The sequence below is a fragment of the Drosophila tropicalis genome, unplaced genomic scaffold (assembly GCF_018151085.1).
Source record: "Drosophila tropicalis isolate 14030-0801.00 unplaced genomic scaffold, ASM1815108v1 contig_878, whole genome shotgun sequence".
Classification (NCBI taxonomy): domain Eukaryota; kingdom Metazoa; phylum Arthropoda; class Insecta; order Diptera; family Drosophilidae; genus Drosophila; species Drosophila tropicalis.
This window is the reverse complement of record NW_027173374.1, coordinates 13,132,138-13,159,036: the sequence shown is the minus strand read 5'-3', so window position 1 is coordinate 13,159,036 and position 26,899 is coordinate 13,132,138. Positions and strand designations below refer to the sequence as shown.

The 26,899-nt window shown below is 38.3% G+C and overlaps 2 protein-coding genes across 2 annotated transcripts in view; one reads left to right on the top strand and one right to left on the bottom strand.

Annotated features, from left to right (window-relative positions):
- Nucleotides 1-25,493, top strand: part of LOC137584269 (serine-rich adhesin for platelets) — a 174,921-nt gene extending 149,428 nt beyond the window's left edge. Inside the window, 13 exon segments of the mRNA XM_068299584.1 lie at nucleotides 735-862; nucleotides 4,214-4,454; nucleotides 4,567-4,710; nucleotides 4,792-4,986; nucleotides 5,371-5,519; nucleotides 5,745-5,856; nucleotides 5,969-6,089; nucleotides 8,352-8,515; nucleotides 10,075-10,233; nucleotides 11,387-11,560; nucleotides 12,191-12,304; nucleotides 14,305-14,338; nucleotides 15,335-25,493. Coding sequence (XP_068155685.1) covers nucleotides 735-862; nucleotides 4,214-4,454; nucleotides 4,567-4,710; nucleotides 4,792-4,986; nucleotides 5,371-5,519; nucleotides 5,745-5,856; nucleotides 5,969-6,089; nucleotides 8,352-8,515; nucleotides 10,075-10,233; nucleotides 11,387-11,560; nucleotides 12,191-12,304; nucleotides 14,305-14,338; nucleotides 15,335-19,280 — 5,681 coding nt within the window. The 3' untranslated portion in view covers nucleotides 19,281-25,493.
- LOC137584275 (oocyte zinc finger protein XlCOF6.1) overlaps nucleotides 13,983-26,899 on the bottom strand; it is a 30,184-nt gene continuing 17,267 nt past the window's right edge. Inside the window, exon 5 of the mRNA XM_068299594.1 lies at nucleotides 13,983-14,005. The gene's annotated coding sequence lies outside the window, so the exon portion shown is untranslated. The remainder of the gene's footprint in view (nucleotides 14,006-26,899) is intronic.

Genomic DNA, 26,899 nt, shown 5'->3' with positions numbered 1-26,899 from the left:
TATTGGCCAGAAAAAGGGCAGAAGTTTGCCATTGGAGGGGAGCGCGGCTTGCCCAGTTTAGAAGAAAAGCTAAATTCTCAGCAGCAGCTCCATTGTGGTAATTAAAAAGCCAACTGCTTTGATTAACTCTTGACATTTACTGGAGCTTCGTATTTGTACTCGACCTAAATACTTGTTTACCATCTGCTTACTGGCAAACCAAAACTCCTCTACCCCATTGCCATTATCTTGAGCAAGCAGCGCGTGTAATTTCTACCTGTAATTGGTGTAATTGAGTGCAAGTGCTGAGAAAATATTCAACATGCCAGCAATTAACATAAATTTTCTGTGAGTCCCCCCAAATGATAATGAAAGTAGTATACACACCCCCACCGAAAACCATTCCGGCTCCGCCACTGGCTGTCATAGTCTCCCTGTCTCTCTATATATGTATGTTGCCTGGCAAGATAAGCAAATTGCGGCCATGCTGCGCGAAGCGTTCATAATTGCCAGCATTCTGTGAGAGCGTGACAAATGCAACGAGAGATATTAAAAAAGTATAGCATACTTACATGCGCCGGCGGAAGTAGTTTATGATAACGACAGGAAGACACAAACACACACACACACACACACAAGCTAGATAAATGTGCTTCAACGCAATAAAATGCGCTAAGACTGACTTTCTTACATATTAGCATTTCCTTTTAAAAATTTCCTTAACTTTTTGTTTGTTGTCTTTTATTTATTTGCAGGAATTGAAGGCTATCAAAGATTTTCGGAACAACCCAAATACACGGAAGTCAATCCTGGACAAGATACGCTGCTCTCATGCAAAGTAATCGATAAACGTGGCACATGCTCTTGGCAAAAGGATAACAAGGTAATTATATCATCTCACAATGCATATCGACGATAACTTTCGTCTCTCTATAGTTTATAAATATTTTGATTAAAGTTACAACTTGGAAAAACTCTGGCACATACGTGCTTTGGTCCTGCTTGTCCTGGACACCAAGCAAGCAAGCAAAGCAAGTCATTTCGTATGCTAGGCGCATCCTGCGGTTCAATTAAGTGTTGTTTTGCCAGCCCAACCAACATGGCATATATGCTTGTGTGTTGTATGTGTATGTGTGAGTGTGTGTGTGTGAGTGTATGTGTGCAAAAAGTAATTTACACCCTGACCAGAACGAACCCAATAATGAAAGTTGTGGAGTTAAGGGAGTTCTTTTGTCGTAAAAGAGAGCCGCCTGGTCTTTGATTAGGTGCCGTTTGGCAGCTGAAGTTTTAATCGAAACTCCGTGACCCAGGTCCAAAAAATAAAGGAAAACAAACAAACTAAATTAGATTTCCCAAAACGAATCAGTATATGAATATGTTTTAAAGCCAATAATGGCAACTACATAAAATATTTTCTAAACTGGAGTCACACTTATTTTTCAATTTCATCTTACTTAACTATGTTAATTTAATAAAAGAGATTAGAAAGTTTTACGCTCGTTTCTTAAATAAAGACTTTTAGTAGTAGAGTAAAGTAAATTGAATTTTTCGTAAAAATTGCACTCAAAAATATTTATTTTTACTTTATTTTTGTTGAAATTGAATACAAGATATTTCTCTCACTTCAAATTAAAAGAAGCATAGAAATGTTGTTTCCCCTCTTTTTCATTTAACTCAATTAATTTTCTGTTTCTTTTACCTGACATAAAACACAAATTTATTTCAAAGAAATGTTTGCTAGTTTTACCTTTCGAGTGCAAAAAAAAAAGGAAAAAAATAATGTTGGAATTTCTTTAACTCTGTTAGCCACAAGGTATTCTCTACTCATAGGTTATTATTGTTATTGCCAGGACCAAAACATAACAGCGTTAATTTGCATATTGCTATGTATAACTGAGTTTATTTGGGTAGTATATGGCAACCCATAGGGGCCAAACCTCATTATGCAGACGAATTTTTGGCTCATCTTTGGGATACTTTAGATTGTCGGAGGAGTTGCTTCTTCCACTGCTGCTTATTTGTTATTCATGGCAATTGTATGCGTTTGAAGCATAACTTTTATTTGCTCACTCTCCCTACCAAGTCCTTTGAAAATGGTTTTGTATAGTGGATCGCAGGACACAATAGAAATCACAAAGCATTTTCAAATGTAGTTTTTCATATGCTGCGCATCGCCTCTTCGTCTACATATTTCGTCTTCGATACGCCTTTTGCATTCCATACTTAAATGTTTACATGCTTTGTGTCTCCAACAGCATTTGCATGCATCGTGTGTCCTTTTTCCATAAGCACACACACCGAAACACACTCTGGCACAAGTGTGTTTGGCTTTCATTTAAAATTCTTCTTAGTTTTGCATATTTATCCCATTTTTCGTGTACGTTGCCTTTCGCTTCCATTTTTGCATGCCGTTTGTGTAGTTTTCCATGTATTTTGCATATAGTTATCATAAGTAGACAATTTGGATATCTGAAGTGTATGAGAAATGTACATACATATACACGTTGGCCAGACACTCACCTAAATATGCCAAAATTTAAATGAAAAGATGACCAATTTGAAATTTTATGAGGTCGAGTCACCTACCTCATCGATATTTCTGTGACTGCACTTCCTGGCATTAGTTAGACGAATAATTTTCAAGATGAAAGTTTCAAACATCGATTTGTTGGCCATTTGTGTAAATGTAATTTTCGGTTCGAACCGTAAACGTAAACAACAAACATAACGAACTGCCAACTTTCTCTCTCCCGCTCCACTCCACTCTTCTCTGTATCTTTCTCTTTTTGCATATGCATTTCCTTTTAGGCAAAAATGGGAAAATATAGAAAATTATATCCATATGAATATCGATTCAGAAATAGTTTGGCTTTTGCCTTGATGGCAAACAGCAACAACAATGAGAGGCAAATATTTGTTGGGGTGGTGTTTTTCCTCTTTTTTTTTTTTTGTGGCACCCAAATTGTTATTCTGGCAGTTTGGCAGAGTTTGTGCCGTCTCACACACTCATGCACACACACACACACACAGACATCCATACGTGTTTGACAGTCGCTTAACCCTTGGTCACATGGCCAGACGATGCCTTGCCACAGATAGAACACAAAAATGTTTGAAATAGAAAACTATTGTTATCAAAAAAAAAAAAAAAAAAATAAATAGAATGAATGACAAGATAGAGGCTGGACAATTCCCAGTTATATGAAATCATATTTGCTTATATACCACCTACATATATATATGTACATATATTAATATACATGTGTACATTCACCGCAAGCTATTCAGAATATATTTATCAATATGTACACAGATTCCATAGATACCATGTACGTATACTTGATATCAGTGGCGTGGTCAAAGAGTGATTAATAAGTTTTTAGAATTCCAAACTTTAATTCTATTAGTTTACCCCTCTTTGAAACAATTTCAACAAGACGCTCGTGTTCTGAATGTACATACCAAAAGTTAGAAAACTATTTGACACATGTCAAATAATATTTATGACTACACTCTATTGCACATTTATTAAATAAAAACTCGTTTCTAGCAATTTCCGTGAGACTTTTGAGAAAATAAATTGAAAAATAAATGACATTACTGAAATGACAAAAGCTAAATTGTTATCAGATGGTTTCATCTGCAATGAGGCATCGGCTTTTAGTATTTTTGAGGTACCATTAAAAAGATGAAAAAGAAATGCAGAGTCATAATTAATTTAACCCACTCAACAGTCGAATCACCAAACCCAAATGCAATTAGGAAGCATACAAAAAGCAACAGGGACAGAGACGTACATAAATACTTAAAGGCGAGTCGGCCACGCTCAAAGATCACTAATTGTAATTTAATTTCCAATTAGCAAACAAACTAATGCCAATTTAGAGACAGAAACAACAACCGGACAGAGACAACGACGCCGACGACTGATAATGATAATGATGATGATGATGAGGATGACGACACTGCCAACTGCAAATGTAGTTTAAAGGACACGTAGTTAATAGGAGACGGCTGTGGTGGGTGAAGGGTAGGGCGTATCCTGGACCTGCATGTCTTTGCAAAATAGTAGATGAAATTACACGCCTGACTACATCGAAAAGTTAAACATGCTAAACATGTCCACTACGCCCAGACTATTGGCCTCATCTCGTCCTGCCCGAACAATTTTCCTAGCTGTTGTACTACTAATGCAATACCCTTCTCCTTCGCTCTTCCTCTGTTCTCTCCTCAGCCCGTTGGCATTTATACAAAGAAATACGAATGGGCCTCACGTCTGCCAACGAATGACAATGGCAATGTCTTACATCTGGATCTTCATCCGCCGCCCATGCAAATCGGTGGCGATTGCTCCCTGTGGATACGCTCGGCCACACTGGATTTCGACGACGGAGCGTGGGAGTGCCAAGTAACAGCTAGTGATTTTACCACACAGGATGCGTTGACCAGTCAACCAGTTCGTCTGGTTGTGCGTGGTAAGTAAAGCTTTTAATTAAATCGCCAACACACATACACATACACACAGCAGCAAGTTAAACTAACGCTAACTAATCCGAGTGCATTTCACATTTAACATGTATTCTGCAGTGGCGCCACAACGACCACGTCTCGAATATGAAGGCGTACACGTGCCGCCAGGACACAATATTACAGTGGATTCTGGTTCCATGGCGACTGTCAAATGTGTCTCGCATTATGGTAATCCACCGGCCACACTTAAATGGTATTTGGGTAAGTGTTCGCCCAGTGTTTGTCCAGTAGTTCTTGCTGTCATTGGTGTTAATCAAGTTTTTACCTCCCCAAACATTGCAGGCGACCAAGAAATCCCAGCCATACACCCGCAAACGAATATCACCGAGCCGGATAATCCACGCACCTGGTCGGCCACCTCAGAGGTGCAAGTGTCCGCGATGCGCGAACGTCATGGCGATATGCTACGTTGTTTGGCCTTCCACGAGTCCTACTCGGCAAAGTCTGTGCCAGTGGAGGCCCGCATCGATGTGAGATGTGAGTATCAAACTAGCCCTGACATATATTCCCACACACAGAAAACCTCGCATTTAGTTTTAAATTGTTTGTATGTAGAAGGTCTAAGTGCCGTCATTTGATTTAGTCTGAAAGTCAAAAACTAAACAGACAACTGTAACAATTAAATTAACAACAATTTGCTGCAATTTCCTGTTTTGTTGAGCAATTTCAAGAGTTCAGATTCTGTGTCCTTTCTCAACGTCTAAGTCTAACCAACCAACCAACCAACCAGGCAGGCAGGCAAACACCCAACACAACCACCCCTGACCAAAGAAGTACAACTTGGTCGGCTTGGTCGTTGTTGACTTGTTGTTTGCTCTACTTATTTTGCTTACCCAACTTCTGGTTCTCTGTTGCTTACAGACGCGCCAACCATTCGTCTAATTGGCTCACCGGAAATCGACTTGGAAGAGGATAAGGATGCGCTTGTACTACGCTGCGTGGCTGATGCCAATCCACCGGCCAGCATCGTTTGGCGTAGGGCCGGACGTTCCGAGATAGCCAGCTTGCAGGTAAGTTTCACTCTGGAGATGCCACCACCAACTTTAGCTACATATCCATTCCTTGTTTATGTTGTTCTTGTTGGTGGTGGTGGTGGTGGCAATGCGCTTCACTCTACTGCTCCTTGCCGTGTATTTATCTTAAGTGTAGCAGAAATTTGTAATTGTATTAAATTGCCAACCCACTCTGTCTTCCACTCTCTCTCTCTCCCTCTCTCTCTCGATTCGTCTACGCAGGAAACGTTGCAATTGCGTCCCGTTGGACGCCGCGACACCGGCTTGTATACCTGCCAGGCGCAAAACTCGGTGGGCACCTCAGAGCAGCTGTCGGTGCAGTTGGACGTGAAATGTGAGTACACTTGGAGTATTTATCTTCAAGTCTCTCTGTCTCTCTTTTCTCAGTTTGCTTGGCTAACTTTTTCACTAATGCCGTATTTATTCTTATCCTTGCTCCATTTTAGATTCACCGAAAATTGTTTCAGCTGGCCCGGATCGTCTCACTACTGCTCCACTTTTCACTCCAGCTGCCTTCGAATGCGTAGCTGATGGCAATCCTCTGCCATCTTATAAATGGGTACAAAGGTAAGCGAAATCGAACAACAATAATAATCATTTAACTAAAAAATTTAAAAGATTTTTCACTCCGTTTTCATAAAAACCTCCGTTACTTGTTAGCCATTTGATCTTCAGTTCTAAATTTAATGTTAATTTCCTATTTGGTTTAAATAGAGAGAAATAGAGAAATGGCCCAGTTAAGGTTCATTGGAAAACTTTAGCAAACTTTGTTTGTTCTTTGTAAGATATGAATCTGAGAATGAATCAAAATTATACATAATTCTCTGTCAAAGGAAAGATACTTGGAATCAATGTTGGAAGTCCTTTGAGTTCTCAGGGCGTAAACTTGTTATTTCTTTTCTAGCTCTAATGAATTGCAGCCACATACATACATATTTATAATTCCTTTATGTGTGTGTGTGTGTGTGTGTGTGTATCTAGGTTTTGTGGCCATGTTAGTACATAGAAAGAAAAAAGAAAACATTTCCCGTATGTGAGAACGTTTCCTGTTGCGCGTTAAGTCTCATCCTCAACGCCCACCACCACCACCACATACACAATTGCTGATGTTTTGCGTCATTTTAATTAGCTGCACAGCGGAAATTGTGTGCAAGCAACAATAACGACAACAAGTAACAACAACAACAAAAACATCGACAAAGATGGCAAGAAAACTGTGTATATGCTTTTGCTATAGGCAAAACCCCAGTCTCCTCTTCACAGTCTCCTTTGAAAGCAAAATTAGTATGCAAAGCAGGAATAATGCAAAGCCGGAGGCAAAAAAAAAAAAAAAAAGAAAGGAAAGAGAAAAATTCGAAACACTCTCATGCACGTCGTTTGCTCTTGCTTCTTTCTGGCTTTGCCTAGATCGGACGTGATTTTTGTGATTTCATTTGTTTGCACTTACCCCACAAACGAAATCATACATTCATACAATTCTATGTATGTACGTTTATTAATATATATGTATGCATATTAGAGTGGCTTCTTATCATATACTTATGAGTATTAAAATTTTATATTAACTGAATGAAAATTATAAAATATTAATCATACGACATGTTGTCGAAGAGAAAGTATTCGAATTTTTAATGAATATCTACTGACAAAAAAACAAGTAAACAGTTAAATTAATAGATATATTGTATATGAAATGTAAATGAAATAAGGAATAAGACAATACGTAAGAATTATCCTTCATTTGAAGGACTTTTATTCCCTGGTAATTTGTTCTGTATCAAATCAAGTATCTTAACACATTTCTGTTTTTGTTATAGCCAATATCCACTCTAATGTACACACATAAATTCATGTACATACATCTATATAAACGTGATTCTCAGGATTCTAATAACACAAATACCACATGCAATGCATTGACGTGTTGACTTAATGAAGCGTACGAGAACGCGCGCGTGTTTATCAGAAATTAAATGTCAATTGTTGAAAACTAATTTCCACGCGTATCCCCACATCATGCTCCCTGGCACATTAAATGGAGCGTGCCGTGTCAAAATCAACAAAAGTACTTACTTAAAATTTCCAATGTTGTAAGACAATAAATCAATGGCCTACAACCGTAACGTTCGTGTCGACAGACTTAAGTTTTTGGCCAACTAAACTTTGGCTTCACTTTCAAATGCAAATGCATTTAACCGGCCCTAAGATGTCACTTTGATTTACGTGAATTTGTGTTTTTTTTTTTTTTCTTCTTATCCTTTTTTAAATGGGGTTTGCTTTATGGCTATTGCCGCCTTGATTCACCTTTAAATAAAATCAAGGGGTTTTACTTAAAATTCAATGGAAATGTATCAACGAACAGAGTACAGGGCCCTTGCTTTCAAAGGAATTTTGTGTGGACGCAAGCTGAAGGATGTGGCAAAGCATTTTGCATCATAAAAGGCATTTCTCATATTAAAAAATGTATCAAATATTTTTTTCTGCAAGCGTTCTCTCTTACAAAAATAACTCATACGCAACGTTCAATATTGCCGAAGCAGGAATGAGTTGGGGTATGGTGTTGGTATAAAGGGATAGGAGTTGGCAGAAGGCCCGAATATTTCGACAGGAGGCTCCAAAGGGTTTTCTCTTTCAATATTTTCTGCATTCACTTGCATACAAAGTCAATGCAATCAAAGCCAGTGCTGCAACAAATAAACGATAACGAAAGTTTGTGTACTTTTGAAGCTGTGTTTGCTGATTTTTAATTTCAAATTCTCCAACATTTTAAACCCAAACCAATATTCTGTGATTTACTATAATATTTGTTGTTTTCTTTATAATTTTCAGAATCTCTCATGGATCCAAGTATGTGGAGCGGGGCAATGAGCCAAGATTGGTTATTGATAATGTCACCTATGAATATCAAGGCGACTATGAATGCCGAGCCACCAGTTATATCAATGGTCAGGAACGTGTAGCCGTTTCTGATCCAGTATCACTGCAAGTAGTCGGTAAGTAACAAATAAAGACTAACAGAGAGAAAAAGAGACAGAAATAGAGTAAGAGAGAAAGAAATTTATCGTGATTAACTATTTTTTTACTGTCTGTGGTCATCGTTTAACCGCAACACTGTAAACTACAGCAGCAGCAGCTGATGCTGATGGCAGATATTTATAAAGTGCGATATAAATTTAAATTCTTTGGATTCCTATTAAATAAATGCAGTTACAATTGGATTGGAGGATATCTTTTTAAGTACAATATTAATATTCTATTCTCAATGTTTTTACATTATCCATTTAGAAGGTAAAAATGAAGCTTATCATGCAACTGTGTCCCAACGATAGAAACACCCCAAGCTTCTCTCGCTTCGGGCAACTCATTTAAGTCGCCATCTCCCTGTGCAACTAATGCACACTTAAAACAAAACACAAAACTCCATTAAACAAAAGGAAACACACAACACAACACAACAACAAAAAATTACCACTGCAACATTGGAAAAAGCCGGCAAAACATTTTAAGCGCTTGCGATTTCGCCTCATGCTCCCCACACAATTTCGCGGTGGCTGCGATGTGAAGTTGCAACACACAGCAACTAAAACCGAAACGTAACAGAAAATCAAAATGAACTTATGACCGCAGCGCACAAAGGCAAAAAAAAAAACAACATGCAAAAAACTGCCATGGCCACTGCCCACAGGCAAAGAGCGTTGAGGACGAACGACGAAAAAAAAAAAAAAGAAATATTTAAATTTAGTGCTGAATACCACAGCACGTACATAATTTATGACCGACCAAGGACACGAGCAATTTAGCAGAGCCAGCAAAAGTATAAAAGCGAAAAAAATGCCACGGCTATTATATATGGTGCAAAAAATGCATACCACAATCTCTCTGTCTTTGTGTGTGTGTGTGCGTGTGTCTCTATGTGAGTGTGTAAAGTGACTAACGAACTAACTACGTAAAACAGCAATAACAACATCAACAGTATGACTTAAAAAAAGGAAACAAAAGAGTTGCTCATTATATGTTGCAACTGCAGCTGCAACAGCAACAATGGCAACAACCACAACAGCGACAACATTCATCTCTGCAGCGAAATCAGTAAAGCAGAAAAACGAAAAGTGTATACAAAATTTGTCAACCCTTTTGGCTAACTACTGAGCGAATCCTTTAGAGGATGATTCCTTCTAAATTAAAGTTGTTCAGCTTATTCTTTCGCATTTCCCAACTAATCTACCATCTGATATAATAATCTTTGTAATCCTTAAACTGCATGAGCAACATTCAATTCAAAATTACCTTAAATCTGTGCAAATTAAAGGCAATATTTTACTGATTTTACTACCATATGAAATATAAAGCTTTAAGACTTTTCCATAGCAATCAAGTCGCAGTAAATTCTTTAGCTATTTGCCTTTGTATCTGCCTCAGCCACACCAACTCAATTAAATATGCAGTCATCGTTCTTTCTCTCTCTCTCTTTGTGTCTCGCTTTCTCACTCTCTGTTTCTAACTGACCAACCTTCAAGCTAAATATTCTTTCATTTTCTTTCATTTTTTCCAGGTGCCCCACAAGTGCTGCGTCTGCATCCCTCGATGCACACGGTCGCTGTGAAACGGGGCGAGTCAGCTAGCCTAACGATGGTCGTTTGCGCCGATCCGCGACCACAGCGTGTCGCCTGGGAATGGGGTTCTCTACGCCTGGAGGCCGGCTCGGGTATAGGTGCGTATACACACACACACACACTTTCTCTCTCGCCTTTACCCTTTGCAGTGCGCTTCATTGGGCAGCTAATGAAAATGCAATTAAGTGCTTAGTTCTTGGGTTATTTTTTTCCCTCATTTTTCTATATCAATAAGCCGCAACTCAATTAGCGCTATAGATAAGAGAGGGGGGAGGTGGGGGAATAGACTACGCATCAAACGTATTACATGTCACGCACAGTAAAACGGATCGCCTCTCCTTTAGCTGATTCGACTTTACCATGGTCCTGTCCAATGCACGCTTCAGTGCTCATTAACAAACCTTTTACACAAATTTGGCATTGAATAAGGCGTTAAGGAGCAACGAAAGGGCATTCCATGGTACGTGCCGCTGTTTGCTGGTCGAAAGCAAATCAAGACAAATTACATGGCCATCGCAGGCATCCAAAAATCAGTCGTAGGAAGAAAATGCCGCTGTCATGTCCGCGCGTCTGCCGTTGGCAGGCAGCTGCACCAGAACCAACCAGTAGCTAGACCATCAGCTCCAGCTGGCTCCAGTCGCGTAGATCCCGTGACAATGGTACGCTTCCCTACTAGTGGCTCTGGGATGGCTTGCCTCTTCATTCTCATGCCTGTCAGCCACCGGTAATCCCTGTTACAAAAGACAGACAGACCGACAGACAGACGGACAGGCAACCGGGCCAGCCACACACCGCGCTCTGCACATGGAAACGCTGCTCGTTTTTCACTTTAAACTGCATTGAATCTGGTTTTGGTTTTTGGCTCTGGCTCTGGCTCCTTTCTCGTATTACTCTTCATTTTCAGCTTGTCTGCGTATGTCCCGTAGGTCCGCTCCTCTGTCCGTTTCGCCATCGTGCGTGTAATCCAGCATGCTTGCCACTGACAGAAATCAAACGATGCGAATTGCATTGCCGCCCCTTAGTTCACACACATTCATTCTAACGGTTCAAGTGGTCTTGAAGGCACACACACAGAAACACACACACAAAATCCATCGACAAATTGTTTGCGTAATTTTTAGAGCAATTAAACTCAACAATTAAACTGAACAATGGCAACATTTATGTAAACACACATTCCCATATATAATTTATTAGTTCATTTAAAAAGTCAATGAGCATTTTTGTAATTTCCGTTTCCCATCATTTCAGAGCGCTTCCGAGCCGATGACATGATACAGGATTCGCGAGAAGATTGCTACCTATCCACACTGCATATCCATGAGACAGATGAGCATGATTCGCGACCCTATTACCTCGTTGTGGAAAATGAACGGGGTACCGATCGACATGCCATTCATTTGATTGTGGAGGGTACGTTTGCAGGTGCATAGAAATTTTTTTCTTATTATTTTTTCCCCGAAAACCCTTAGAATCCCGAAAACACAAAAAAAGCCATTTGAATGCACTTAGTTAATCAACTTAAAACGGTTGCCCATCACAAATGTACATAAATACTGTTCAAATTCCCATTATATGTATTTACAATTTTTCAATATTTAGAAGTGTTCAATTGTTGACGCCATAATCAATTAAAAATTTTGTATATGAGGCTAGAAAATGTTTGAAGAGTTTTAAACACTTTTCAACATAAATTATTTAATTGTTCTAAGTGCATTCATTGGAGATTCATTTAACGAATTTTTTCCCACATACAACATTCAAACAAATGCATAACAATAACACAAGAATAACTCATTCAACAATCATCAACAGCCCACATCCACACATACATCCACACATAATATACATATACATATGTATTCCAATAATTTTAATTAATTTCAATTGCAAGCATTACATTCATATGAAAATTAAATTCCTTTTATGCTTGCATAATCAACATCCGCCACAACAACAAATATAACCTCAACATGGACAATTCCATTTCAACATCCATATATATATATATCTCATTACATTCGTGTGGATTATTTTCGCTCCTGGACTGAGCAGAACCTTATGAAATGAGCTATCTACTTGGAGTCGCTGGCGGCTGCATGGCAGCCATCTTATTGCTCGTTTGTCTCTGCATATATGCCATTAAGAGCAAAAAGTGTTGCTTCAAGAGTAAGTATATCAACAGATCGGTAAAATCATTATAATCATCATCATCTTCAGACAAAAAAATATAAATGCTCATTAAAGTGAACACGTTGTTGAAGCCAAACAATGTGATGAGGCAGACAATTACCAACTCAAACACTGGGCTGGCATATTAATTACAGACGCCTCGTCAAGGCCGCCACAATTAAAACATTTCTTCATTACTTTTGTTACTCCCCCAATATGCCCGCCGATTTCGCAGAAAGAAAATAAGTAAAGGGAGAGTTTTCGGAGGGATTGGTGGTCAACAGAAACAACAGCAACTTTTCCCGCCGCTGTCACACTAATTGCAAAAAACACAAAAACTTACTGCAAAAAAATATCACAAAAAAAAAGGAGAAAAAATCGCACACACAAAGCAAATGCTGCCAACAAAGCATAGAAATATGAGTGGAGGGTATAAAGGGAAAAAAATGGCTGGCCAGGATGTGGCGCCATTCTTCCTTTTTTTTCATTTTTTGTTCTGAGTTCTTTATTTTCCTATTTTCATACTTGAAACTCGAAACTCAAATAAATCTCATAAAATATTCATTAGCGCGTTTTACGCCGCCTCCAGTGCCTGCGGTCAGTCAGTCAGGCAGTCAGTCTCTGTCTTTGTCTCTCTTGTTTTTCTTTTCCCTCGGCCCCCTATCTTCGCTCCTGTCGAACAGAAGCCCCGGCAAAAAAAACAAAAGGGTTAAAGTCTTCTAAGTAACGCAACGGCTATGCAAAAAGGCATAGCCAGCAGTGCCAGCTTTTTTTTTCCATTTTCCAGAAACATTTTTTCTACATACCCCGTAGTGGATAATTCCATTCTATTTCTCTTCTTTTCAATACCCTTTAGCCGGAAGGCAAAGTAAGAGTACATTAAAGCAGACAGGGGCTGGTTTTAGAAGTTATTGAAAACTCTAAAAAGGATTTTCACCAAGAATGTTCTAGGCTAATTGATGCATGATTTAAAAAGAATATTTGCCATTTATTCACTCTGAATATGCATTCGTTGGCAGGGTATTTCATAGTCGTTGCTCCATCTAAACATACTAACTTTTTTTTTTTTTAAAGCGCTGATAGCAACAGCTTTAAAACTGGCCAAATGTTTGAAACTTGAGCCAACTTTTGCCTCTTGCCTAATTAGAAATCAAAATCCAGCCGCAAAGCGGAAAACTTTTGCCTTGGCACGCAATTAAAATGCACAATTGCAAAACAATTTACGAAAAAGAAGTAACCAAAAAAAAAGGCCACATTAAAACAATTTAAAGAAATGAAACTTTTGTATACTTTTTTCCCAAATGCTTTCTGTTTGCTGTGCCCCCAGGACAATTGCTCTGAAATTCTATTCTCTCATTTTATATGAAGCTTATGAAGCTGACTGACTGCTTTTGGGCAATTACTCAATTGTCAATCAACTTGTCAATTTTCGACCTGCAGCAGGTGCTTTCAAGCTGTCAAATACCATTTGACAGATCTTGCGACAGAACATGAAATTTTAACCATCTGATGATATCCATCAAAATTGTTAGAGCTATGTGCATATCAGTTTATAAAAGGAATACGTACTTACGATTATCTGTCTTCAAGTTATTCAGACAGCTAATTTCTCGCTTTGTTTTGTTAAATGTGTATACGAAGAAGACTGGTAGTTAAAAGGATTATCAGTGTGACGAAATTTGTATGCTCTTAGTTAGTCTGGAAAGAGATTAGTTTAGAAAGAGGTTTTTAGTAAATAAATTCTAAGAATATTCTTCAAATTAAACTTTTGTGTGGTTAAGTTTTGTAAAGAAACATATTAAACGCTTTTAAAATAGATATACGAAAAACTGGCATTAACAGTTCACAGATCTCTTTAAACCAAATATTAAAAAAGTCTATTTGAGAGTTTGTCTGAGTTCATTTAAAATGGTTTTCATTCTAACCAAAGAAATGTATTGCAAAAACAATTTCTAATATAAATTTCTCTTTTTCATTTCCTTCTTAACGTATTGCAGGTTCCACGGGTTATAAATCATCGGATAAAGACAGGTAAGTTGAAGTATACTAGTTCGCACACACACACGCACACACACACTCATACATACACTGAGATAAATGGCCATTTTGATACAAATTTTATGCAGGAGAACACAGCCAACAGGTGGTGCTGTCGTGCCAATTTATGCTCCCCAACTGGCCACACACACACCCCCCATACACACACACACACACCTACTGGCACGCATACATACATCATGAAAAATGTTCTCCCTCGTCGTGCGTGTGTGTGTGTGTGTATTGTAGAAAATATTTTACATATTTCATATATTCAATATTGCCGAGCTTCGCCTTTTGCCAAGCGAATTTTATGCGAAAACAACAACAGCAACAACCAGAAGAAGGGTAAAGCCAGGGATCTGCCTATGAACAATCGGTCATTGTTGCCTCCACTTTGTTGGCCGAGCCCCCAACATGAATTATGAGGCATTGTTGGCGGCTATAGTTTTTCCTTCCCTTTTCCCCTTTTTTTTGTCTTATTTTATATTTGGAAATTACCATATTTTGCATTGCACAATGTGCGGTGAAAATTTCATGGTATACTTTCGAGGTTGCGGAAATGGATTTTGAATTTCCGCCATATTCAATAACATTCCGTACACAGGCCAAGGATAAATATGTACAAGTTTGTATGCCGCAATTCAACAATGCCCTGAAACTTTCATATCAATCAAAGCATTAAAGCACGCGCCACACTGATTTAGAGAGGAAGGGGGAAGCGGCTAGGGGCTGGGAGGTTAGAAGACAATTTCCGAAAAACCCCAAGTAAACAGTTGCCCGCAGGGGTCGTGGGCCGAGAAAAACTAAATAGATATTCAGATATGCGACAGGCATAAAATTTGGCAATCAATGATAGCGAATTAGACCCACAACCCTCGACCACCATCACCATCAGCGAAATTGCCCCCTAACCATGTACACAATTGTCACTTTGGCAAACAACAAATTTTCGATAACAAAATTTTTATCTCATTTCTTTCCCTGCAGCGAGAAAGCCGATTTGAAATCACGCTCGGATAGCACGAGTGGCCCTCAAGGTGATTCGATTTATACAACGCCCGCTGGCTTCCATCATCACCAGCAGCAGCAGCAACAACAACAGCAGCAGCAACAGCAAGCGGCAGCGGCAGCAGCAGCAGCAGCGTCGGCATCGGCACTACATGCTGCCTCACAGCATCCGCAGCAGCAGTATCCGGGCCATGGATCGCCGGAGGCAATGAAGGTACGCATGGCTGCTATGATATTACAACCGCCCACTAGAGTCTAGCAGGCAATTGATAGTAACGAAAGTACGGAACATGAACACCAAGACCATCATGTTGATAGCAATGTCAGCAGCACCACCAACAACAACAACAATACTAACACAAATACCCATCCCAACCATACCCAAAACAACAACAACGACAGTAAAGACAATACGGCTACAACAACGACCAATAGCAATAGCAATAGCAATAATAACAATACCATTGAGGTAGCCAAGACAAGCAGCAAAAGCAAAAGCAACAGTAATAGTAGTAGTAGCTCTAGCAGCAACAGCAGCGAGGGTAACAGTTCCTCGACTGATAGTTCCCTAAATAGTCACAAAAGTAAGCCACTAGCCACCACTAGCCAGGTGGAGAACAATATGAACAATAGTGATTTAAAGCCCCAGGCCACAGGCAAGTTACTCAATTTGAATGTGACCAAAGATGAAATGCTAGAGCATCATCAGCAGGAGGGGCATTCAAACTCAAACTCTATAGGTGCTGACATTAAGTTAGATGAAATGCAACTTAGTGCAGAGGAGACACAAATGCTGCTCCAGAAACTAAGTATCAACAATCCGTTCTATCGCTTTCGTAAGCAAAGCAACTCGCTTAAAGAACTGCGACGTTTGCGACGGCAAACATGTCGTATACGTTGCAGATCTGAAGCGGATTTGGTTGGGATATGTAAACCGAACCAACATCATGAAGCCAAAGTTGTAGTTGTATTAGATAGTAAAGAACAGCAGCAGCAGCAGCAACAGGAAGCCGTAGCCATAAGTAAGTCTAGAAATAGTGCACATAATGTTAAGACTAGATCCATAAGCAGCTTAACGCCCCCCACCACAGTAACGACTGGTGGCGACAACTCCACGGTGATCACAAATCCGTTCTCCATATTCCATGACGATGAGATACTCACACTAAGTGTGAACACTCGTTTACGTTCGGCGACCAGTGCGACGGCAGCTTTGAGAAGTGTCGGTCGTTCGGCCAGCGGTGTTCAGGTACAGCGCGGCGGAGGTCGTGGTCTCCGACGACTATTTGAGCCATCTAGGCCAACATCAGCCACCTCTGCAGCCACCGCTGCTGCATCCGCCACTGATCATCATTATCTACATGGAGTTCCAATTAGTCGTTTCGAACGCCAAGATTTTGATTCGGTGACCCCAACTGAGACGTCCACCGTGCACAGCAAGAGTTCGAAACGTTCGAAGGCCATCTTCAAGCAGCTGTCTTTGCGGAAACTGCACCACCGCTCCGAAGAGCCTCCGTCGCTGCCCAAACTCAAGCTAAGCTATCCCAATCGAACACAGAGCATACAGAGCATGCGTGCTTCGGGTAGCGGTGGTTATGACATACAGCACACATCCTATCATCCCACGGCCACGCCAAAGTCCAATTACTTTGAGCGACTGCAGGCCAAGACCCGCCAAGGCATTCAAAAGATACGTGACAAATGTCGCAATTTCAAATCCGGACATGATAGCAGCTGTTCCGGCGGCGGCGAGTTCAGCGGCTTTCATACCTTGGCCAAGGATGAGAGTTTTCGATTCATTAGCGACCGAGCGCACATTTCCAACTATGAATCCCGCTGCAAGCAGGCCACCATATATAAGAGCTACAAGTCTGAGATTGATCTCAGCAAAAATCTGCATTATCTGGACGCTTATCTAGAGCAGAATTTTGAACAACAATTGAGCACAAGCAAACAATCGGCGCACTCCGTGGGACGGGTGAGTGGAGCACAACGACGATCTTTTGCCAAGCAGCAGCAGCAGCAACATCAACAGGAGCAAATAGGAACACCGCGTCGTCGTCATAAGCGCAGCCAATCGCAGGCTCAAAATGGTTTGCCCACTAACTATGAGAATCTTGGCACTTTGCCCATGGCTTCTAGGACACCAGCAACGATGACGAGTAAGGGAAATGCGCTCCACTCGGATTCAATGAGCAGCTCGGACTATGCCTCAGTATTCAGTGGTCCGACGACTACAATAACAACAGCAACAAAGCGAGATTTGGAGATCCCAAGTAATGGTGCAATTGATTTGCCACCCAGCTATGAATCAGATTATAAATTGCGTTACGAGCATCCAGATAAAATGTGTGAATATTATTTCGATAACCTAACGAGCTATGGTTTGGCATTAGAGGAAAGCGAGGATTTGCTTTTAGCGGAAAGCGCTAAATCAGCAAGATTTTTCTATGATGACGACGACGACGATGAGGATGAGGCAATTGACGGAGGAGCAGAGGAGTTAAAACAACGGAATGGTCCACAGCCTGATTATATGGCCCGCGATATTCGCATTCGCGTCAAAGTCAATGAATGCGAGGACAGGACTGATTGGTACCAACGCCAGCAGCGACTGCTGTCGTCAACGGGACCGGCAACGGCAACAGCCACAGCGACAACGACGGCAACATCCTATAATGAGAATCTTGCCGAGAGCACATTCTATCAATCGCTCAATCAGCATTTGCAACGACAAGCCAATGCCGGAGTCCAGGGCATTGGGGAGAATGCAGATGTTGATGTTGATGTAGATGTGGATGCCAGTGCCGAACAGTTTCTGCTGGGCACTGGTGAGAGTTACCTGGCCCACTTTCAACGTCAACGCAGCCGCAATGATTTTGAGCGGGCATCAACGCCCTCGTCTCTTTGCAATCGTAGTGAGTATTATGGCTTTGGTGGTCTTGCTGGAGAAGATGAGGCCCAGGAACTGTATGCCGCAAAACAACATCAGACAGATCTCATTGAAGCTCACTATTCACGCAGTTCGAATAAGACGGTAGCAATGCCAAGTTATTTCGTGTCCAGCAGCTGCACAGATGAAACGCAGCAGCAACATATACAAGAGGAAAGACGTGCACCACTGACGGCACTGCCAGCAACAGCGACAGCGGCGGCAGGAACAACTACGGCAACAGCAATGGCCACCGGCAGTGTCATTAATTTGACTATGCCAACGAGTACAACCACCGATGTAGTCTATGCCACTAGTAGCAAACAGTTGCAGCCACCACCTTCTATGGGAGGTGCTGCCTCATCCACCAGTCCAAACACAAATCGATATATGATGGACAATCTACGTAAATACTATGCCACCCAGCAGCAGCATCCGCCTGCTCATTCGGTCAACTCATCCTCATTGTCGAATTCCTCATCATCGAACTCTTCAATGTCGCAGCAACTGAAACTAAATCTACCCACCGTTCCCAAGCATCAGCCGCAGCCGCAACAGCATCAGCATCAGCAACAACAACAACAGCAACATTTAGGACTGCGTCGCAACTCGAGCACTTCGAATGCTTCCTCAACAAACGACAACTTCGACACCTTTATAGCATTGCGCAATGCCACGCAACCGGCAACGGATTACATGGCCAAACAGAAACAGCAACGTCGTGCCGGACCACTCACCTCGGCCCTTAACTATTATGGCCACGGTACACCCGTCCCAGCCACGCCCACACAAACGCCTGCTCTGACATACAATGGGAAATTATCGGCAACCGCAATGTTGTCACAAGTAAATTTAGGCAGGGCAATGCCATCTACAACATCATCCTCACTGCATCAGCCACATTCACATCCACGACAGCAGGCACCAACAGGGGCAGGAGGAGGAGCAGGACCAACTGAAAGCGAATCCTTTATACTGGAATATGAATGTTAGCGCCTGATTAAATTGTTATCGATCGAATTCCGGGGGGATGGGCAGAGCATTGTGAAGCAGAAACGGCCCGCAGTTTACCTGCGAATTGTTTGTTATTGCCCAATCTATTCGTTTGGCCAAAATTACAATTACAAATTGTTGGCATAGCCTGCTGATTGGATTAACGAATAGAGTAGAGGTAGAGAGAGAGGAGAGAGTGAGCAGTAAGCAGATAGATGTGGAGCAAAACTGAAATAGGCAATTACTCGCATCCATATCAAAGGTTAGGCTAGAAAATTGCAAATATTCATTCGAGTATATAAACAGATATCTAGAATTATAGTTATATATGTATCATGCATCGTTCAATGTTGTGTATAAGATTATGAATTAGAACGTAAACTTCTGACAATAAATGCAATTCAATTACCATTGATACAATGCATAAAAACATAAATCTATTAGTCACTTTAATAGCAATTGAAACAAACAAAAATACAATGTGAAAGGAAAACTCTGAAATAAATCAAATTTATAGATATATATACATATATATATATAGTTCAATTGATGGATTCACAAAGCATTTACCTACTCGAATTCCTATACTCATCTATGTAAATGTAATAAATTAACACACAAAAACAAAAAGAAACGAATTTTCCGCAACATTATCACTATGAATAACAATTGAGATACGTTTAAATATGAATGTTAAGTTTAGCCTTTCCAAAACAGTTGTTACAGCTTAAAACACAGGGAATTTCGTCATGTCAGAAAATTAATTCCACTAGAGAGACTCAGAATCAGAATATCATTTTTATATTGCTTTCATTTAGACAGTTTCGAAGATCCTAAGCAAAAATTTGTAAAGAATATAAATATCTATAAACACGTTTTAGAGCTTCCAGTTTCTCATTGGAAATGGCTAAGATTAAATGCCGCATCATTCTTTAAGTAAAACATGAAGCTTGTCTAAATACGAAATGCAATTGTGTTAATATCAAATACATATATAGAGAACTACATACTTATATATACATTTAAAAGCCACCAAAAAATTTGTAAATACAACTACAACACAACAGAGAGAAGAAAAAAAATGGTCAAAACCAAGAACCAGGCGCAATTCCTGGCCATGCTTCATGGCCCCATGCAATTATCTGTGTGCAAGCAATTTATCTCATTTGCGGTTGAGTTATTTCCGACTGCAAGCAAATAATGCACAGACCCAAAGCCTCTTTTGAAAAGGAGAGAGACCCAGGACCCCATTTCGTACTCCACGATTGTTGCCACATGGTATGGTTGGTTGGTCAGTCGGTCGGTCGGTCGGTCGGTCAGTCAGTCCGTCAGTCAGTTGGCCGGTCATACAACACACTTTTCCGCTTAATTTACTGTCAGGCAGATGCTACGGCTACGGCTACGGTTACGGCTACTTCATCCCCAATTCCCGTCCTTATGCATATGGGGGGAAGACGAAACTCTGTTGCTGTTATGCAATGTCAGTTGACAACAGCAATTGCTGTATAATGCATGCCACCATCACCAGCCAGGCTGTCGTCAATGTAAATCTGTATATACACACATACACATACATACATACACACAGAGACATCTGCCGACCGCCGAACAACAATAATTCATTGCCTACTTTATGGCTGACCATCAACTTATCGGCAAGCATGGAGAACGAGAACATATACATACATAAATTAATATAAAAACGAGCAAAGCAAAGACACAGAATGAAAATGGGAAATACGGTGAAGGGAAATTGGATTTTGCTTTTCCATTTCAGACCACAATAACTAGCTAGAACTATAGAAGAAGCAGACTGATTACAGCCACACTTTTTCACCTATACCCACATACATACATCCGTAACCCATAACTAACAACTTAACACACACTCACACTCGAACATGACCATGACTCGCCTTCCCCACAAAAAAACAAAATCGAATTCTCTTAACCACTTTTTACTCGCATCTTAACTATATTTACCAATTACCAAAACTAATATCAACGATCCAATTGAAACTGCCGCCAAGCGTGCAATTTTTGCATTGAAATTAATCAAATTCCAAGTTCTTTTATGTTTATCAACCATTTTCTATAACTAATTTATTATAAATTGCCCTAAGCCTATGTTCGTGTGTTAACGTTTGGTTTAAGTATGCAAAAAAAACAACAAAAAAAACTTCAGAAAAAAAAAAACAACAAATAGCAACATAAAATGGCAACCAAATATGAGCGGCTAAAGCTGCACAAACAAAACACATTTATTTAAGTAACTACGACTTTAGCATTTTTTTACGTACATAAATACCAATAATATAAATAATAATAATAATTGTAGGTCATCTTTATCGCATACATCTCTCTCTCTCTGTCTCTATATCTAACTATCTTTCTCATTTATTTATTTGCTAATGCTCCGACTTAGTTTTTTTTTTTCAATATATTGTATATGTTAATGTTACTGACGAATTTTCTTCATAATTTTCTTTTAAATTGGTTAAGTGTTTTATTTGATTTCCATATGAGATTCGCTGAGATTATACCACCAAAAAAAAAAAAAAAAAAACCAACAACCCAAAATTGTAATAATACTCTATAATGAAAAAAGAAAACAAAGGAATGTGTGCCCCTTCTCTTTTTACCCTTATATAAACCATGTAAAAAGCATTAAATCAAAGCAAATAACCAAACAACCAAAAACCAAGTAATCAGTAATTCAGTATCCATATCTGTGCTCTTTCTCTTCATCTAAGCATTTTGTGCATATCTTCGAATTGAATCGAACTAGCTAAATTATAATTTTATCTGCCCCTTGTCCACGATGTTTTATTGCCTGTTGTACGCGTTTTTACACTCAATCAATTTAATTTCTTTTTTTGTTTTGGTTCAAGTTTGAATACCCTTTTGCATAAATCAAAGATCTGATGATTCATGATGATTATAGGTAGTCTGATTGTTATCTGAAATCTCATTCTCAATCTCTAACAAAATTAATTGAAATACATGGGTATAAAAACTTTAGATTTTTATTTATTTTGTTCGTTTTTTCTGTGTATCACATGCAATATGCTTGTTGTCCTTTACTTGTTTGTTCAACAAAGACTAACAATCTGTTATTTAATTTTTTGTCTTTTTCCGTTGAGATATTACATTTTTTTTTTGTTTTGTTTTGTGTTTTTGTGTCTCTCTCTCTCAAAGTTTTGTGTCCCATGTGGTGAATTGAGGCATGTTTTATGAGCCATGAAAAGGAAAAAGCAACTAAACTCCAAACAGACAGCAAACAAAAACATAAACATAAAAAAACACACACACATACACACGCTCTCACCTTACTCTAGTTACTGCATTGAGCCAAAAAAAAAACAACACATATAATATATATATATATACTCATGTTCTCTATTCCATCAGACGAGTCAGGCATCATGGTGTGCATAAATATGTTTTCTTAATCGTATTTACTTTAATTGTTTTACCATTTGGGCATTTATTTTTTTGGCATGTCTGTTCGTGAGTCTAAGTTTAACTTTTTTTGTTTAATCATAAAATGAAAAACCCTTTGAATAGTTTTTTAAATAAACATAAACGCCCCGAAGAGCTACATACACATTGCAGACTTAAAGACCTTTAGTAAACAATTGTTATTTCAGTTACATTTTTTATTTCTATTGTATACTGTATTTGCTTAACTGAACATGCAAATCAAAAAAAGAAAGAATATATATATTTATATGAGGAAAACTCATAAATAATAAAGGCCAAGACACGCACCACAAAACTGCCAGTGCATAAATCAAAAGTTTCTTCAAGTTCTTGAAGAACTGACAACAAGAGAGAAAACAGAATGGAATGAATGGCCCTACAAGATGCCAAAAAGTTTTCCCCTACATAGCCTAAAAATGTTTGCTCAATGCAATAATCTCCATGAATCAACATAAATTCAACAATTCATTTTAATTATGAAAAGAATTTTCTTAAAAATTCTCATAATCGAAAATTGCTGGCAATGCATTTTCATTTGAAATACTTCCATTCATGACAAACAAATAACAGTTTTCTACCCTAACCTCAGGCATAATCGTTTAAATAGATTTTCATTGCATAAATACTGTCAAACTAACTAGATAAATGGTCAATTAATCTTAGTAAAATAGGCGAGATTCAATCACATTTAAGAGACATTAGAGTGCAGGAGGAATTTCCAAAACTTATGGATTTGCCTACGCCCAGGTAAGCCGCCTCTATAGTGGCTTAAATGGAAAGCAAATTCAACAATTGCAGCTGCCAATTGTAGGTCTAACCAGGACACACAATACAATCCTTTGAGCAGATTGCTAATCACATAATCCAATTAGTTGGCAGCCGAGGTTGAAAAGTTAGTGCTTAACCGCAATAAAATTTTGTTAAGTTTTATTCGGGCAGGAGCAACAACGAGAATGCATAAATAATTTGACTCAAGGTAGCTGCAAATTATTATTATTATGCAAGTGCCTATAAAGTATGCTAACGAGAGTTAAGAGCAAAAATCCAACCAAAAACAACTTTGAACTTTAAACTGAAAAGCACAATTTGATGCATATTATGGCCGAGCACCACCACCAAACAACACCACCGAAAACCCCACACAAAACACATTAAAGTCACATAGCATGTTTGCCTCAATACATTCACATACCACAAACTCCACACACACACACACACACACACACACAAAACACACACTCTTGCAAGTTCACAATGTATGAATATCTATTACAAATGAAATTAATTTTTTCTGTGCTAATTTTAAGAACTCTTTTTCATATTCAATTCCCATTTTAGGGGTACATGTAAATGTACTTTCATAAATATTTTTGTATTTATGTAGGGATTTTTTTGTTTTTTTGTATATTTTTTGTTAATTTAAATTATTCATTTCATGCACTGCCAACTGAAAAAATAAAAATAAAACAACTCCGCTGACAATTATAACTCTTAATTACAACCAATTAAAGCCCAAAGCGGATAACTCGGAAATACAACACATTAAAAGGGAAAAAATTGACAGGAAAATATAAGCCACACATATAAATGCAAACAAACAAAGAAATCAAGTGCAATAACAACAACAAAACAATCAAACATAAAGCGCAATTATAATAATTTAATTTCATCCTCAGTTATTTAAAAAAAAAAAATGTAGAAAAAATTCGTCGTCGATCGAATGTTCGAAAACCAAAGCAAACAGCTCAAGTTTAACTTATCGAAGTGTAAATACTCTTTCAGCTCCTCTTCTATTAAAATTTAAGATCTTAATTCATTACGAAAAGTCCTTAGCCATTCCAGTAAAGAAATTAGGGCTTAATTCCGTTCAAATGTTTCGTTAAAAATCTGGTCTTGATTGCAAACCATTATGATAGTAAAGAGAAGAAAGTTAAAAATCATATAAATTTAATTAACCAAAAAGCGTTCGACTAGAGGAAAAAACACACTAAAGAATTAATCAAAGGGACAGACTGTTTGTTGATTTAATTAATAAAATTAATGAAAATTATTAGCGAGTGGACTTGATTGCAATTTTTGTGATACAATTTCACAGCACATTTATTTTTTTCGAATTTTTTCTGTTTTCATATTTTTATTAATGTTATGTCCGATAATTGTTTGCGCGTGTGTGCGTGTGTGTGTGTGCTAGTGCGTGTGTTGGCAACAAATTGTTTATAAAAATTAATTGCATTTGATGATGATCTACAGTAATAACAATTTTATGTGTCCCATATGTTGTGTTTGTATGTATGTATGTTTGTATGTATGTGTTTGTTCTTTGAAATGAAAAATTTCTTTATTTGGTTTAGTGGCGCTCTGCTTGGTTATTTGTTTTTGATTTATGTTTACTTTACTTTACACCGACTAAACGATGATTGATTCTAAGTAACACCCATTTATACCTTTTAGTTAAAAGTAAAGATATATGAAACGCCGCGTTTGCAAAAGCCCATTAGAATTGAAATCACAAAGCCCCCAACCCGCCCCCAAGAGCAGTAATCCTCCAAACCGCCCACCACCTTCAAATGAACGGATGTGGGGAACTGTGGGCGTGGCAATGAATCTCACAAAGCATTAAGAAGCATTACAATATTAGAAATGAGAACGAAAATGCAATGTAAATGTATGCACCTTGTATTTAATTATTTATTATTTTAAGTGTATAAATAAACCGAATTATTATTAATATGCCTAATTTATTTTTGCAACCAATAAATGAATTATATAATGCAGTACGTACGTATATTATTACCATTATTTATTTGTCCACTTATTTGTTTCATTTGTTTTGTCAAGGACCTAACAAGCAAAGAAATTTTTACACCTGAACTTGAGAGTTTTTAAAATTTTTAACATTATTTATTCCGTTTGCAAGCATAACTATAAAATTAAGTTATACGTTTTATCTATTATTATCATTTAGATAATGTTAAACTGATCATAAAGGATCTTCTCACTGAATACTAAACACTTATGTAGGTAGGAGCCATTCAGGAGCTTTGCTGGCCATAAACTTAGCTCAATTCCTTTCTAGTGAACTATATTTTTCTGTTAACTTTTAGTTATTATCGTCTAATTAAATTGCATTGTTTCATTTTCCACACACTTTGATTCACACTTTGATCATGTTTGTGGCATTATCCTGCTTAATTGTTCCTCGTGGTAATGCAAAATGGTATTGTAAAGGAGGCGAAGATAAAAGAAAAAACAAGTGAAAGGGAAAACCAAATAAGTTATATAAATATTTATATAATTAATATTAACAATGCAAAGCAAAAGTAATTTATATAAAAAAGGAAAAGAGAAAAGAGTTAAACAATTACAAACTGAAACAAGAAACGAGAAATTCAAATGGAATCAGTTAATGATTACGTTGAGGGGACTGGGGTTAACCATGATGATAATTAAAACGATGATGATGATCACGATGATGATGATGATGAGTAACAATATACATTAATGCCATGAACAACAAATTTATAACGAATAATAATAAAACAACAAACAATTTAATTGCGAATGCGTGTGTGTGTCTGTTAATATTTATATTCATATTCAGTTTTGTGTGCCTTAAAAAACAAAAACAAAAAAAACAAACCAAACTTTTCAGTTGAATTTTCCATTAATATTGCATTGAGCATTATTATTAATATTGATTTTGTTCATTGTATTCCACTTTGCCGCTGTGTGCCTTGTGCAAACGTTTGGACAATTTTCTCTTTGTATGATGCGAACAATGCGTTCAACAATATACTACACACACACAGACACACATACATATAACAGATATCCATAATTGCATATACATACATACATACAACATAAAGTAAAATCAAATATTTTTCGCTTTCAGTTCTGATTTATTCATGAATGAGCATTATATGCTCGTCTCCTATCAACAACCCCCTTTTTGTCCTCCGGTTTGCTATGAATTTTTTAATAAACTCTGCTCCGCTCACTGCTAGTTAATACTAGAATCCAATCAAAAACAGATCAAAACAAAACTCACCATGTAAAAAGCAGTACCTTATTATTAGAATCCTTTCCATTGTACACAGACACACATAGTTACACACATATACCCAGCAACACCT